Source organism: Pteropus medius, unplaced genomic scaffold (assembly GCF_902729225.1).
Source record: "Pteropus medius unplaced genomic scaffold, Ma_sr-lr_union100, whole genome shotgun sequence".
NCBI lineage: Eukaryota > Metazoa > Chordata > Mammalia > Chiroptera > Pteropodidae > Pteropus > Pteropus medius.
In genome coordinates this window covers 3,617,485-3,635,604 of record NW_024344437.1, presented here as the reverse complement: position 1 = coordinate 3,635,604, position 18,120 = coordinate 3,617,485, and the positions used below count along the sequence as shown (strand labels likewise).

The window sequence follows — 18,120 nt, the reverse complement described above, 5'->3', positions numbered from 1 at the left end:
GTACCACTCCTTGCTTGTTACTGTGATGCCTTGAACCCTTCACCTCCCGCCGTGAGGAACATCCTGCTGGAGGTGAAATCTGTCCACACTATTTTAAAGCTTTAGGGCTCTTTTAACATGACCTTCTAATCCTACAGATACATAAAGTCAGACCCACAGATTGACTCCGAAGAGTCTGGCAGCTCAGTATTAAAACAATATCACCATACCTTTCAGTATTCCTGCTATTAAAGAAAGATAGCTTTGTCCCAAGATCAAACTAACTTTATATTCATTTTACAATTTAGTGGGGTTTTTTCTGTGTGTGTGTTTTTTTTAATGGCAGGTAGTGTAGTTCTGCGTTAGATGACTTCTTACCCGTAGTGAGTTTGAACCCAGAACTGCCAATGTTTTGGATGACCGTTTACTCGTCTACACCTGTTCTGTTTGCTGCCAGATCTGGACCACCTCAGACATGTCCTCCTAATTGATCTTCTCAGGGGCTGGTATGTCAGCCTCGCCATTAGCCGACCTTAGCTTTCAGCAGTGTCGTTCAGAATACCTTCAGAAGCTCGCACGAGATGGATTTCCTCGCTGTCGGGAACCCTTCCACGCATGCAGGCCGCCTCCACTGGTGTCTGCTGTCCATGCTCCCGGTGGTCAGTTTGCACTGGTCATCCAGTGCGGGACCCAGGATTGGGGTAGGATTGCTCGTCAGAATATTTATTCAGGTGAATGTGTACCTGCTGGTGGAAGTGTGCTAGGGCTCTATTAGTTGGCCAGTGCTTCTCATTGGGTTACGTTGGAGAGAGGCATATGTGCAGCCCCTTTGGGAGACACTTCTCATTTGACAAGACGGGACAGGCCATCAGGGAATAGGGGTGCTGTAATTGAGCCTTACTGTCATTTCTCCCACTTTATAACTTGCTCTAAAGTTTTCCTCTTAACTTTCAAAAACATTTATAATTCTGTCTCCTTTAATATTTATCTCTCTCTGGATTTTACCCTAGTCCTCCAGTCCACTTTCAGGCACCCCCTGTCCTCCTAAGTCGCTCATCTTCCAAGCGATGAAAATGTTCCAGATTTCTGTCATCGTTGTTCTCTGCTTCCTCTGTACTTTGTGCTTGAGACAGTGCTTTTTGTCCCCATGTCTGACCAATGTATGCTACTTTCTCCAAGAAAACTGTCAAAATCATCCGAGTCGAAATTAAGCATTATGACCTTTCTCATAGTCACATATTGCCATCCTATTAATGTCAAATTATTTGTATAGCTCCACAGCAAACATGAAATGAACTTTCAATTTGGATGACTTGAATGCATGTCTCAGTATCACCACTTACTGCTTGATACACCGTTGGACTAGTCACTAAATCTCTTCATTTTTTAAATCTATGACATGAGAATAATAATAACTGATTCAAAGAGTTGTTAAGGGAACCGAACGAGACAGCATATATAAAAGGGTTTGTAAATGATAAGGCTCTATGTAAATGTTAGGTGATCTTAGATTCGAATTAATATATGGAGCACTTGGGAAGGTATAGATAATGTCTTACTCATTATTGTAAATTCCTGAGTTCTAACACTGTACTTCGCAGATATGAAGAGATATCAAATTAGCTGATTATGAAATTTTTGCCAGACAAAAAGGATACCTGTTTGAGACATACACTTGTAAAATATTTGCCTTAAATGTATATATCCTGAGTTATTTATGGCACCATTAGACAAATTGGACTATCTTGAAATTATGATTAAAGTTATACTAAGCCATGTATATAATTACATCTTAAATTTTCAAATCGGATGCTTTTTTATTTAGAAAGTGTATGAGGATAGAGTGTCCGTCAGACAATGCTTGTATTTTCAATATTCCCTTAGAAAAACATTGGAGAATACCTATTTGTCTTAATCCTTAGAAACAGTTCCAACCAAAATGGTTACATAGATTTTGAAGGTTGATATGTCTTCCAAAATTGTTTCCACTTGTGTTCTCATTGTGGAGGTTAGGGTTTTTTGTTTTTTTTTTTGTTTTTAAAATCTTTTGAAGAGAATCCGTTAGTTCATTCTATTCGAAACTAATGAGAAAAAGCACGTTAGTAAAGGTGTTTATGGAGCCGAAGTCACAGCGGCCTTTTTCAAAATACCGAGAGTTCTGTTGACAAACTGCAATTTTCCTGTCCTATCAATTTGTTGTCATTTTCTTTGAACAAGGCATTAATGAAGCATTTGTTTATATATTTCTTATGACGGAATGATAGTATTTGTAAAAATTATGAATGTTCTTGTTACATAGGGTTTTTTTTTTGGATGTTCATGAAAAATAGTCTTTGAGAAATGAAAGTAATTGCATGTTTTTTTCTAATTTTTACTTCAAGTTGTTATGTATTTTAAAAACTCTAATACACAGAATATATGGTGAACGATTCTTTATATAGTCATTATATATAGCCGTGTGGTCTAACCATTCTTTACATAGCCTTACAGTTTAAAATCTAAATCGATATAGAGTACATATCTTAATGATGATCATTTTGTTATGCATAGTCCTGTAGCCCTTAGTTTTTCTTTGGAGAATTTCAAACAGCTGTGTAGCCAACAGGTGATAAATGTCCCATTTAGCTTTCTGACTCTCTAGCTCCAGAGCAAAAGAATTGCTGATCAATTACAGCAATTGTCTCTTAAATGAGCTTTTCACATCTGCCTCTTATTTCATTAGTTAACTGTCTGGCCAAAGATCTGATAAGATGGAATGCTAGTGTCTTTTTTCGGCTTGTTCTGTCTGTCTCTAAGGTCGTTAGCAGAGTGGGCACAGAAGGGTATTTATCTACTACCTACAACAAATATACATTCTCGTGTCTAGAATGCAGTTGAGACTATTTATTGCAATCACCTTAAGAAGAAAAAAAAAAATAAGTGGTTTCTTTTCAGGTCTCCATTTAGCAACAACTAATGTAAGACGATGGCATTTCTTACTATACGAAGCTTTTACTAATAACGTTTGTCCTCATATAAACATAAAAATCTAATCTATTAATTTAAAAGTGTCAAACTTAAAAAAAAGTGTCAAACTTTTAAAAGTATTTTTTAAATTAGCAAACATTATGATTAATAACAGATCGTTATGATTAAATCCAGCAATTATTATTAATTCTTGGTTATGTCCCTCCATGTTGGCACTTTGAAATAGTAGCATTTGTGATTTGCTATCTTATATATCAGACAGCAGTCATCCTTTTAACTGGAAAAAGAAAAGTCTTTATGATTAAGTAGTGTTTAAACTGCTCATAGGAAAATTTCCTTACCTGTAGAATGGCAATAATAATATGTCACAGTATAAATGAAAATTAAATGAGACCATGTACAAAAGTCATTTAACACTGTGCTCAGCACATAGTAAGTGATCAATGAATAATAGCCATTATTATGTAAATAGTGTCACATTTAGTTAGTATTTCTTCTAAGGTCTGTTCATAGGCTTTGGAAGCACAACACAGCAAGATTTTATAAACATTGCTTAATAGGTTAATTGTGTGAAATTCAAATTTAAATATATTTAAAAATTTTAAAAACTGATGTGACGATCTATTCGTAAGTTATTTTGATTTTGTCTTTTGGAAGAAAATTTCGGTAGCTCTTCAGTGATCATTGGTCTGCGATCCAGGAGATAACCCCATAACAAATGTCATTGTGAGAACAGCAGCTCTAACTAGCTCATCAGTTTCAGTAACTACCCCCCACCTTGTTTAAAAAGTTTAAGAAATGCCTTGACCAAATAACCCAAGGTGAAGTCAGTTTTTTAGTATATTTCACATCTTCTTGACAATCTGAATATTTCTTAATTAATGTTATAAAAATGTTAGTGAACGTGCCCATTCATGTTATTTTAGGAATTCTATTCTGAAGAAAGTTTTTATAAGTGAAAACTGTATAATGGATGAACTTGGAATGATGGTGTCTACTACTGCAATTTCACTTCGTTTTAACCTTTCTTTGTCGTAGGCCTTGTTTGTATGAAGTCCAGCACTTCCGTGGTTGAGCTTGTTATGCTGCTATGTTCTCAGGTATGAAATCTTATTCACTCAATTACATTAAACCACACGAGGGGATTTTTTTTTTTTAATCTCTAACAATAGAATGTATGCAAACATATGAATATGTTTACATATATTTTGAACTTCCATCTATTATCCCATAGATGAAGAAAATAATTTATAATAATAGGTACTTTTATCAAGATGCTCTTACCATGCAAATATTAATTTGGTTTCTTCCTCCTTTCTTCCATTCTATAGCTGTCTCTTTGTTTCCAACCCTCCCTATCCTTCCATTGTTCCCTATCTTTTTATCTCTGAAAAAATATACATACATATATAAAAGTTGTTATTGATCTTTCGATACCCTTCTTTATATCCCACCTTTTAAAGATGATACATTAGTAGAAGTTATAATTTTGATACTTATTGTTAATTACATGGTTTCTTCTCTATTAAATTCAAAATAATGAAAACTAATTTTTTTCCATGCAATAGTCAAAGTATCAAATGCAATTCATTACCGAGTGGTCTTTGACATGATCCCTTTCTGCTTCCCTTTCCCTTTTTTAATGGAATTTGCATATTTCAATGTAAATTCTAATTTTATCTTATTTTATCTTATTTTTCTTTAGTAATCAAAATTAAAAATAGAATTATAATTGTTGGATATTGTTTCTTTTTAGCAATGATAAAACAAATATATATATATTTGTAATATTACAAATATATATATATATATTACATAAATGTAATATGTATATATGTATTACATTTTCCTGGTAACTAAAATAGGCACCTAATAGTCTTTCTTCTCATTAGCTTTTTCGAGTCTCCTCGTGATCCTCATTTTCATTTAAGTAGAAATATTTTGTAATATGAGAATGAAAAAAATGATTGTGTGTTTGTAATAGGTAGTCATTACATTTACCCATAGTTTCCTCAATAGAAAGAAAAGTACATTTAAACTGTTTCTAGTTATTGACCTGAGGTCTGCCTAAAAGCACAGCTAACTCCCAAATAAAAAACAATATGGCTTCAACTGGTCCTTTAAAACATCAGCAAAAACAAAGCAACCAAAGACTTACCTATTGATTTCCAGTCTCCAGGTTTACATTCTTCAGGAATATGTTCATAGGGAAGTCATTAGGTCCATTTCCCTCTTTTCAGCCAGGAAGAATATTAATAAGATGTTAAAGAAAATAGCATCCCTAGCAGGAGTTCCTCTTCAAGGCATTTGAAATTGTGACCTACTGCTATAGAGTCCTGAGTGCGAGAGACATTCCGAGAGATCTCTCTGGACCTTTATGGATCTTGATGATGCACATTTAAAGAAAATACTTTTATGAAAAAAAAAAAAAGCTTAAAATGTCTTCTTCCTTAGCTCTGGGTTTCACTGCAGTTCAGAGAAATAAAGAGGAATGTAGCATTAGGGTCTAGTGTCTTTGATGGCCTCATCATCTAATCATAGGTTTAACATTACTCATTTGCTGGCTCCAGGAATTCCTGCCATTAAGGGCCCTAGAGATGAAACTTTGCCTCAGATATTGATTGAAAGGAAGAGTGAGAAATTCAAGCTCTCTGTGCAGTGCACTTTATTTCAGCGTTTCAGCAAAGCAATGTTATAAACATGTCTCTTGGTTTGATTTTTAAGTTGATTTTTTTGAATAATTCAGAGTGTGTTTAAATATTTCAGGTGGTTAATTGATTAAATATACCTCCTTGAAGTGACTTAAAAATGTATGTTAAAAAAAGCTCTACTAGTTTTGTTATTTCTGTTAAACTGAAATGTAGCTTTTCAGAAAATATTTTTAAAGAAGCAAATGAGTAATCTTCCTTCAGTACAAGTCAGGTGGGAGGAATTTATATTCTACTTTGAAATTATCTTATAAGACCATCTTTGTAGATTATTAATTGTTCCATGGATTTCTAAAACCTTGGTTTCAAGGACACACACAAAAAAGGACATGTCTTCAAAGTTTCTAAAAATATTCCACTGTTTTTCTCTACTGCCCAAATTCAACATGATTTATATCCTATTTTCACCCATTAGAAGAGAATCCACAGCAGTAGCAGACTTCTGATCAAGAGAAATAAATATAGTTAGTGCTTCTGTGGAGTTTGCTTGGTATAGCACTCACCAAAGCTGGGTTCTCTCTTACAGGCCTAATGCATCTCTTCAACAGTGGAGCTGATCCCTGTAGCATTAGCGCAGTTCTGTAGGCTGCCTTTGCCTAGGCAGAAGGCAATCCTAGGGAATCTTTTATGCTGCAGAGTTCTGAGTTGTCTTTCTTTTTTTTTTATTTATAGTCAGCCTTTTGTAAGTACTGGTAGCTCCATGTTATTGTGATAAGAAGTTATTAGTACTAACTAGATAGTTGAAAATCTGAATGTGTAACTACTGTCTTGATGTGTGTATTTATATATATGTATGTATGTATGTATCCCCCACCCCCCACAAACTGGAAATTACAACTAAGGTATTATCCACACTGTGATTTAATTCTCAGTTAAAATAAGTTTTGATGCAAATGGAATTTTCCAGTTTATTCATTTTCTTAAAATGTGCTTTTCTCTTTCCAAATTTATGTAAACCATAGAAGGATGAGATTTTGTTTTTAGAGAATAGGTAGCTAATGGTTAAAGAAGAAAAGGAAAATGCAGCATTTCTTGCATGGTCCCCCCACCCCCATTTGCTACAACATTAGATGCTTTTATTTTTATGCTTTTCATTTTGGAAATTTCATGTTAACTTCTCTATATTATTAAGGATATCAGCTTTTCTTTTCTTATTATCTGAGCTCCTGATTAAACTTACTATTGCCAGTGGTTTATGTGCAAAATATGGTCTAAATTTACATGAGATCGTATTACAGATGTCTGAAGGTACTTGTCAAGGATAATTCAGTTCATATGCACAGCCTTTTAAACTCCAAGGGACATGCCATCCAGTCTACCTCCCCCCCATCCCGTGGAATTTTTGGTCTCTGTAGACAACATATTTTAAGCTTTAAGAAGCTGTTAGTATTATCATTATATCGCATTTATTTTTTCCCACAACACTTTTACTGTATGTTGAGTACTTTTTCATGTGGAACTTATGACTCTAAAGTAAATATTAATAATTGACTATTCTTTTTCCTTTTCAATTTGTATTAAAGTTGCACTTCATGGCATCTTTAAAAAATGGTTTTCTGTCATTTGGAAGTAAAATGAACTGAAGTAAAAAATTAATGTATTGTTTTGACAAAATCAGTGTTTAATCAGTTAAATACAATGTTTTCTACAGAGTTCTTCAGTATCACAGGTCTAATACTGTTCTCCAAACTTACTTTATATTTTCGCAATCAGATGTGGTCGAGGTGCTTATATTATTCTATATGTGTACCTTATTTTCCCGTTACATTATTCTGAGTGTATTGTGTTCTTTGATGAATAGCAGATTTAGTTTTCAAGTAAACTTTTTTAGGTACTATAATAGTTTCTAATTATTTCCAGATTTTTTTTAGGAAGTCTCCATCAGAGGTACTTCAGGAAAAATTGAGTGATGTTATCCCATAGGATTTCTTTAAGTTTTCATAAGTAAAGCTTAGCAGATGTCACTTACATTTTTCTGTGCCTTATCTGTCAGTAGAAAACATTTTATAAATTGAGAAACTTTTATGTAAAAAATAATGTCTCTTGCTTTTTAAGTACTTGGTGACTTGAAGCACCGATTAAGCAAATGTATGCTTAATAAATCATTTTTATTCTCATTAAAAGCCCAAGCATGTATAAGTGACATAAAGTAGAAGTCAGCCTTGCAAGTCTCTTTAGGATCTGCTATGAAGTTACTAACATGAATTATTTTGTGGTTTTGTTTGCCTTTCTTCTTTTCTAAATATTTTATATACTTAAATATAAAAAGGACTTTAGTGACTTCACTGATGCAATCAAGGCCTTTTAAACACAGTGCTTACAAAAGAACCACAACTGAAGAACACTCTTCCTTTTTCAAATGATTTGGTCTTTGAACATTAAAATTTTTCATTTTTCTTCAGTATGATACAGTTTAGTCAGATGGTACAAAGCAAAAAGACATGCTTTTCTTCTAACTATAATAAAGCTAAGATTGAGATACAAAGACATAGATAAAATAAATGTAGTAGCCTACTAAACAATATTCACTCATGAGTACTCAATATTGAAAGGATTTTTGGTAGCGTAATATGAAGATATAAGTGAAAGCCAACTAGAGATAGACTAGATGTTTTTTCATCATCTTTAGAAATATGAAATCTTAATTATAATGAAATTATATCACATTTATTTAATTGTTTAGTGATTGCTTTTTTAGCATTAAGACGGTTACTACAGATTCATTACTATATCCTTCTATTTTTTAAAGAGTCTAATGTTCATCTGTGAAAGCTGGCCATTCTGTAGCTTAATTTGAAATCGATAAAGAATAAAAAATCATGGCATGATATTTTAAATTGACTATAATCAAATACTGTGAACCAAGAATAAGATTTCGTGGAAGGCTTTGTCGAGATGGACTGAAGATGAGCCCCTTGAAGCTAACAGACTTGCCATAAGCATTAGCAGGAAAAGAGATACAGGCCCAGGAAAGAGATCCAGAGGGGCATGGCCCCAATGGGAGCTCAGGCCAGTGACCAGCCTCCCTGGGAACACATCTGAAATTAAGTAGCCAGACTGTATTTATTTGAGGTTGTTTGGTTATGGAGGGGAATTACCCATTTTCAGGCACTACATGATCGAGGGTATTTTTTTTTATATAGATGTAAAATATTGTAATGCGTTAATAGAACAGAAGTGAAATTGGTAAGAAATTACTAACTTGTGAATAGTATTGGCTATTTCATGGTTTTTGCCTTTACAGGTTCTGCCTCTGTTTTTAGAAGGAATAAAGCTACTGTTTCATTCTGAGTATTTAACAGAGCTCTGCCTTTTTCTCTGGACCATGCCTGACCCCAACTCTCGTCTGCGGTGTTGTATCATAGGAAAGTTAAAGGGGCAAATTGAGCATTTAAAATTTTTTGAGTTGCTATGATTATATCATCTATCTAGCCAGAAGGTTTATAGTATGTCCTAAGTATAAATGAAAGTTAAGCAGTAGATTGAAAATGTGGCAATGAATAAAGATTATTGTCAACTTGGGTCATAATAAAGATTTTAAATTATTAGGAAATATGGAGGAAATTATATAGTAAAAACAGACATTTTGAGGGAAGAAGGAAGAGAATATAAATATTAAGTAATCAGAAAATGTCCATTTATTATATCTGGGGACAATGCCTACTGAAAATGCAATGGGAGAGCAGATTCAGCTATCAATTATCTATCCGAGTATTCATAGCATCCCTCTATGAAAATGTAATCAAAGGTTTAAATAACATGTAATTCAAATTACTTTTCATCATTTATGTGAGAAGTTAGTCGGTATAATACATTTTGAGTCAATCACTTTTATGTTATTTTTTTTTCCTAAGCTACCTATAATATATATGATACTCACACGTGATATCACACTTTCCTTCTTGTACATTCACCACAAATTATAAATAGAGAAGAAAAAGAATGGATGAACAAAAATTTATCTGTGTGAAAAGGGTAAAATATTAAAAAAAAGAGAAATGAGTTTTTCTCATGTCTGAATTCCCCTAATTCTACCAAAATGGGAATGAAAGATCAGTAAGCCTCAGCCACTTGTAGAATAACCCTTCAGAGAGCTGTAATTTCCGTGGTGGAGGAGGAACGTAGTGTGTTCTGGATGTCTGACAGGCTGCCCCCACCACACACACAGCTGGAGCCCCTTTCTGTGCTTGGCCACGACGACATCTGCTATTTTGGTTTGTTTGTCTTCCTCCTCTTCCCCGCCGCCCCCCCATGTTTATATTACATACATCTCAGGCACATTAAAACAACTTTGAAAAAGAGTGAAAACAATGCTTATATGTTTCACAGTCCTGCTGTTAGCCATTCTTCTTCTTTTTGGTGGATTCTTTTCCTTTTTGTCATTTATTTCGACACGCTTTATTTTTATTAGCTATCATGTAATAAGAAATTTTCTGTGTCCTCTTTTTATTTTATTGCACATTTTCTTGTCATTTTTTCTGTGGTTTTTTTTCTTTTTTTGGTTTGTTGTTGTTCTTTAAATAATTATATACTCTCAAGAAGTGCCACATAGTACTTGAGTCCCATGTATCCTCCCCCTAGTTTCCTCCAGTAATGCCATCTCATATAAATGTGACACAGTATCAAAACCAGGAAATTGATGTTGGTACAATACTGTTAACATACAGACACTTAACTTTCACAATTTTTTTCATGCATTCATTTGCGTATATGTATAGATCAATGCAATTCAATCCCTTATGTTGCTGTAACCACTACCACTATTGAAATACAGAATTATTACTATTACTTCATGGCTTCCTAGTTATTTCAAACTCTTTTCTTTTATGAAGCTTTTCTGGTTTGTTATTACGTGGTTCTAATTACTCCATCATTCCCCTTAGCAGTTGAAGTACATGTAACTAAATAGTAAATATATATACCTGTTTACATATTTTAATTGGATGCTCTTATAGGTGATAAAGGCATGGTTTTCTCTCTCCATAACATTGGAATTTCTTTTAGAATAAGCATTATGTCCAGTATTTCCTCTCTTTTTGAAGCATTCCTTTCCACCACATGGAGAAAATAAGTATTTTTTAGTCTTATTAGTATAATTACTTAACATTTATTGAGAGCATTTTAAATTAAAAATGTTTATTTAAAACTATTTGAAAGGAGAAACTACTTACGGATGACCCAGTCTTACGTTTTCCAAGGTCACTTTATGGATGTTATTTAAATTATGCTACAAATTTACAGCATAACAAAGTTTACTGTATTTTTCTGTTGCCAGTAGTCTTCTGTTTTGCTCACTACTATGCCATCCACACCTAGCACAGTGTCCAGAACGTAGTACAGATATTTATTTATTACTTATTGAGTTAATTCACGAGTAAAAGGAAAACAGAATCTTTAATAAGACTTGATTAATTTATTTTTATTGTGTAAAATATATATAATAGAAAATGTTCCATTTTAACCACTTCAAGTGTACATTTCAGTGGCAGTAATTACATTTACAATGTTGTATAACCATCATCGTTATTTATTTTCAAAATTTTCAACACCCCAAACAAAAACTCCATACCAACTCAGCAGATGTTCCCCATATCTCTCCCTGAGACTCTGGTACCTCTAATTCACCTTTTGCCTATATGATTTGCCTACTCTCAATATCTTATATGAATGGAATCATACAATATCTGTCTTTTATGTCTGGTGTCTTTTGCTTAGCATGATGTTTTCAAGGTAATAAATGTTGTAACATGTATCAGAACTTCATTCTTTTTTATTGTCGAATGGTACTGCATTCTGTGTAGAGAACCACATTTTATTTATATTAATCTTTTGATGGGCACTTGGATTATTTTGACTTTTTGACTGTTGTGAATGCTGCTGTTAACACTGGCTTACAAGGATCTTTGTGATTCTCTGTTTTCCGTTCTTTTAGGCGTATTCCTAAGAGTGGAATTTGCTAAGTCATGTGGTAATTCTATGTTTAACTTTTCAAGGGACTGCCAAACGTTTTTCCTCAATGGCTGCACCATTTTACATTTTCATGAGGAATGGGCAAGGGTTCCAGTTTCTCCATATCCTCTCCAATAGTTCTTTTTTGTTGGTTGGCTGGTTTTTATTTGTTGTGTTGTTTTTAATTTTAGCCATCCTAAAAGTGTGAAGTGATATCTTGTTGTGGTTTTGATTTGCATTTCCCTAATGACCAATGATGCATCTTTTCACGCACCTAATTGCCATTCGTACATTCTCTTAGGAGAGATATCTATTCAGATCTTTCCCATTTTTTAATTGGGTTTTTTATTGTTGAGTGGTAGGTGTTTTTTTTAATTTATTCTGGATAGTAAACCCTTATCAAGTATATGATATGCAGAGAGTAGCTCCCATTCTGTGGATGATTTTCATTCTCTTTATGGTATCCCTTGATTCACAAAAGTCTTTAATTTCAATGATATCCAGTTTATCTATGTTGTAAAGTTGACTGCTTTTCGGTATCCTATTCATTAATTCATGGCCAAACCCAAGCTCATGGAGACCTTTCCCTACTTTTTTTTTTTTTTTGTTAGTAGTTTTATAGTCCTAGTTCCTAAATTTAGATATTTGATCCATGTTAAGTTTTATATGTGGTGTGACCATCCAGTTTTCCCAGTGCCATTTGTCAGAGACTGTTCTCCCATTGAATGGTCTTAGTGCCCTTGTTGAAAATCAGTTGAGTACAGATGCTCAAGATGATTTCTAATGAAAAAGTAGTTCCAGTATATTAAAAGAAAAAGTTTTTAAATATTATAAAGTTAAATATAATTTCTTGTACCCTCGGAAATTTTCAGTACTTATAAGTAATCACTTAATATGTATCCATTCAAACTATATTTTTATACTTAAATGCAGAAAATTGATTTTCTCTATCCATAACTGTTGTAACACAATAGTTTACAAATTGCTTTTTTCTGAATGATACTCTAGAGCAGCGCTGTCCAGTGAAAATATAATGTGAGCCACATATAATTTAAAATTTTCTAATAACCACATGTAATAAAAGGTACAAAAGAAACAGGTGAGATTAATCTTAATATTATATTTTATTTGACCTAACTATAATATCAGTCTGTAATTAGTGTAAAAACTAATTAATGAGACATTTTACATCCCTTTTTTGTACTAAGTCTTTCAAACCAGGTGTCTATTTTATACTTAGAATGCATATCAGTTCTTACTAGCCACATTTCAGGTGCTTGTAATAGACACATGTGACTAATAGATGCTGTATTGGTTAGCACAGCTCTTTCCTACATATGTGAATATCTACGCTTTCTTTTTTTTAATGTTCATATAGTCCAAAGTAGAACAAGCAGTTCCAGAAGCCCAGAATATTGTACATGTTTAAACAAAGATCAATTAATTCTGTGTCAGAGATTCTTGCACTAGGTTTAAAGGGATGATATCTAAATTTCATACAATACTAGCATTCATATGCGGGATTATACTGTGTGATTATTCATGAATAAATATGAAATAATTAATATAACCATTCATAATTCTGCTTCATGGTAGTGAAGCCCAACAAGGTATTAGCATTCAAGATTTAAAACTGGAAGTCCCTTCTCCTTAAGTAGTGACATAGGTTGGTGGCTTAGAGTAATTTATTATTTTGCCTAGGAATGAAGAATTGAGATAATGTATCCCCTACAAGTTACATATGTGGGAGCGAATAGGACAAGCAAATAACAAAGCCTCAATAGCTCAGCGCAGTTGTTGTTCCCGATGTATTTTTAAAATTTTTTCAATTATAGTTGACATACAATATTATATTAGTTTCACATGTACAACATGGCGACTAGACGTGTATATACACCTTACAAAGTAATCACCCCAAAAAGTCTAGTACCCTCTGGCACCATACATAAACAGTAAGTTTTCTCAGGGAAGAGACTATGTCCCGCATTTTTTTCTCCTCTGGATTCCTGGTCTAATATGGGATGCATAATAATTTGCTTAGTAAATTTGAATTGATTATTAATTTTTTATCTGATTATTTTTAATATTAATTTTGGAAAATTTGAAAAAACTACAAAGAATCAAAATGAGTTATAACATTGTAACTAGCGGTAATTGCTATTACCATTTGTTCTGTTTTCTACCAGTGCATTTTATAATATACATATATAGATATAATTTTTAAAATAGTTGAGAGCACACCCTCTAAGTAATTGTGTAATCTGTTTTTTCCTGTTATACTAAATTATAATTACTTCTCTGGATCTCTAAATGGATCTTGATAAATATTAAAAGCTTAAATTTTAATTTTTAAAACTTAAAATTTTTATTAGTTTCACTTAAACAGTAATACCTGTTGACTGTCAAAAAACCTTGAAAGGCACATAAAGATATGGAATGAAAAGTAAACATAATTTCTTCCTTCATTTACTTATTTCCTTCTTATTACTCCCTTTTTTAAATTAATTTTTTTCCAATTACAGTTGACATTACAATATTAATTTCAGGTATACAACATTGATTAGACATTTATATAACTTACGAAGTGATCCTTCTAATAAGTCTAGCACCCACCTGGCACCGTACATGGTTATTACAGTATTATCGACTCTCTTCCCTATGTTGTACTTTATATCCCCATGATTTTTTTTGTAACTGGTAAAATGTGTTTCTTAATCCCTTTCACCTTTTTCATCCATCCCCCCAACCTGGTGACCATCAATTTGTTCTCTGTATCTATGACTTTGTTTCTATTTTGTTTGTTTTTTTAGATTCTATTTATAAATGAAATCATATGGTATTTGTCTTTCTGTCTCTGACTTATTTCACTTAGCATAATGCCATCTAGGTTCATCCATGTTGTCAAAAATGGCAAAATTTCATTCTTTTTTATGGCTGAGTAATATTGCATTGTATATATGTAGCAGATCTTCTTTATCCATTTGTCTGTCGATGGACACTTAGGCTGTTTCCATATCTCGGCTATTATAAATAATGCTGCGATGAACATAAGGGTGCACATATCTTTTCAAATTAGTGTTTTAGATTTCTTCTGTTAAATACCCAGAAGTGGAATTGCTGGGTCGTATGGTAGTTCTATTTTTAATCTTTGTAGGAAACTCCATACTGTTTTCCGTAGTGGCTGCACCAATTTACATTCCCAGCAGCAGTGCAGGAGGATTCCTTTTGTTTCACTTCCTCGCTGACGCTGATTTGTTGATTTATTGCTGATAGCCATTCTGACAGGTGTGAGGTTTTATAAATCTCGTTGTGGTTTTTATAATGGTCTTTTGCTGTGGGATATAGTATAAGCCTAGGTGGTAGTCACAAAATATAAGTATGTACAAAGGTCTTGAGAAATATTATATCTGTATTGTATCTTTATTTATGAACATGTTTTGAGAATAGTAGCTTTATAATACCGGGCACTTTTGTGACATTTGAATACACGCTAGAGCTCAGGATGCTAATGCTATAATTTCCTTTATATTTATATTTTGCTGTATCTTTTTTTTAAGTTAATGTTTGAGGATCACTCCATTGATATCCCTATTCTTAGCTCAAAGACTACCACCAAAAGAGTGATACCAACAGTACAGTACAACTTAAGACAAAACAGTAGTGCATTTGTCATGGCACGCACATGTAGGAAGCTCTTAAAAAATGTGTTCTGTTGAACAAATGTAAATTATCTTTTTCATAATAAATCATAAAAATTAGAAATAGACAGTCATTGTTATTTCACTGATTATAGACCACTCCAGGATTTTGGTTTAAGTTTTAAAAGTTCTTGTTCTATCAAATTTTAATTTCAAGAGCTAAAGATTTTCAAAACCACATTATAATTAAATCTTAAACTGCATACTTGAATAAAACAAGCGCTCACTTTTTTAAAATGTTGCATATTTTTATTTTTTAATTTAAACTTTTTAATCTTGAAAATTTATTTTAAAAACCCTATTCTAGATTTTGTTGTTTTCCTGCCCAAATGAATCGTAAAATCTAAAACAGCCTGTTTTTTATTTAATAAAATTAGCATTTCTTGATTTTTTTCTGATCATTTCTAGTAGCACGTTTTCTCAACAAGGAAAACGCATCCTCAACAACTCAGCTTAGCACATAAATATGCTTATCTGTAATATATAGTCACAGATGTAAAAAATGCTTTTTAAAAAGTATTATAATACAATCTAGGTTATTTTTAATTATAAGTACAAACACAAGTATATGTGTGTGTATATATACATAAGAGTGTAATAAACTATTAAATTTATTTATATAATTTAGTAATATACTAAGATCCTACTTATATTTATTTTTATATGATGCACCAACTTTTCTTTTCCTAAGCAGTTAGGCACACTTTACATTTCCTAACGGTTTTTATTGTTGACCTTCATATCAACAATGTCTTTGAACTGACCATTGATTATTCATTTCTTACATTATTTTTTAAAAAATGCTTAGTAAGATGTTCATAAAAATAAACAAAATGAAAAAGATACTTTGGGTACTTGCATATGTCCTCTTAGTTTATTTTTGTGTACACTGAAAACGTTATCTACTCATAGAGCAGTCTGCTCTCTCTCTACGTAACGTTTTTACTTCATTCCTTATACTTGTTAACTTTCTAACTTATCACACACAGTTTATACCCGTGCCAGTGATGAGCTTTCATTACGAAACTTACTGAGGAACATGCCTACTTTTTTTTTTTTTTTTAGTAGTAGTAGTTGATGATAAGTAGACATGAGGATATAAGAAGTAAAAAATCAATTCTGGAGTTACTGAAGACTTAAGATCTCAATTTAACCTCTTATTTTTACCTTGAAATATTTTCCATATTTTGAAAGATTTTGAGATGGATTGAGTCTCTAGGGACATTAAATTGGTTTCTTAATTTTATATAAAGCAAAATGGGAATGAGAAATGTGCATTGAGCTGACATAGGGGAGAAAAAACTGGTGAGGGGAAAAAAAATATATCCTAGGTCTGAGATTTCTACTAGGTCATCTAACTACCATAAAGTGATTGTGAAGAGAACATGGGGATTTCATTGTCATCCTTCTGGAACCTATTTGTCTTCAAAGTGTTTAGTTTCAAAGGATCCTTAACTTGATATCCAATTCTCTGAAAAAGTTTTTCATCTTTAGGAAATTTTATGCATCCATGTAGAAGAGTTAAAAAATTGTGACAGAACTGTCTGCAGGCATTCAAACCCAGTTTAGTATGTTTCCCCATCAAGATAAAAGTTTGATGCCTATGTTTAATTTCCATCTTTTCTTATGACTTCATTTTCTTCAGCAGTGGAGTGAATTTGCGCGCGCGCGCGCGTGTGTGTGTGTGTGTGTGTGTGTGTTCTGAAATGGCATAAGAATTTCTGAAATGATCTGTAGATAAGATTTTTAAATATAATTTTCCTTGTCATGGCCAAGAGATTATCTTGTCAAAATGACCATAAATTACTGTTATCCTGTTGTATACATTCTCATGTATGCATTTCCATTGTTTTAAGTAATTTCTCTAAGTCTGCACGTAAGAAGGAATTGTTAGAGAGCCAGGACACTGACGTGAGTGTTCATTCCCTGTCCAGCTATATCCCATCCGTTAACTCTCACAGTGATGTACACCTCAGAAACCACAGCAAAGAAATAGCCTTTACCTATGCTGTGCACGCTTCTTGTCACACAGTTGTGCATATCTATCTCCCCTTTCAATATTTTCCCTATTTTTTGAAACTCTTAGAATCAGTTACAAAATAATGTGTATTTAAGAAATACTTGTTGAATTCAAAAACATGTGCATACGTGTAAAAGAATATAATCATTGTCTAACATTCATCACTCACATTTTTAACACGTTTATTATAAGCTAACACTTTCAGTCTTACGAAAATTCCATTTATGGGAATGAAATGCCATGTCAGAGCTTCAAAGGGTCTTAGGAATGGCCTTATTTTAGAGATGTGGATACTTTCATAATTATGATATAAATTATGATGTAATTATGATGCCGTAGTATACTATTTTACAAACGAATAGAAAGAATTTTAAATAGTTTGAACGATTTGAAGGAAAATATACCATCATGTTGTGACAGCTAACTTCGTCCATGCCAGCGCGTTAGGCGCTCGGAGGTTGTATGTGTGCAGTCTTGTTAAGCGGAAGAAATGACCTAAGCCAGTGGATGTCGGCACTGCCTTCAACTCGCAATCATTTGGGAAGCTTTAAAGTAGTACTGATTCCTCAGCCCTACTCTGACATATTTTTCCGATATGATTGGTACTTTTTAATAACTCTCCTATCAATTCTTTTGTTCAGCCAAAATTGAGAACCACAGATTTAAGTGATACCATAGATTTGGGAAAATTAAATCAGTTCGACAACAAAAATACATTGAGTACATACAACATGCCAGTCACTTGCTACTTCCTTGGTATGCATAGTTAAATTAAACAAGATCTTTCCTTTTATTAAAG

The 18,120-nt window shown here is 32.8% G+C and overlaps 1 protein-coding gene across 13 annotated transcripts in view; it reads left to right on the top strand.

The window, feature by feature from the left end:
• Nucleotides 1-18,120, top strand: part of NBEA (neurobeachin) — a 629,692-nt gene that overhangs the window by 300,851 nt on the left and 310,721 nt on the right. For all 13 annotated transcript variants that reach the window (XM_039873014.1, XM_039873019.1, XM_039873011.1 and 10 more), the window contains one exon: nt 3,985-4,046. In XM_039873014.1, coding sequence (XP_039728948.1) covers nt 3,985-4,046 — 62 coding nt within the window. The remainder of the gene's footprint in view (nt 1-3,984; nt 4,047-18,120) is intronic.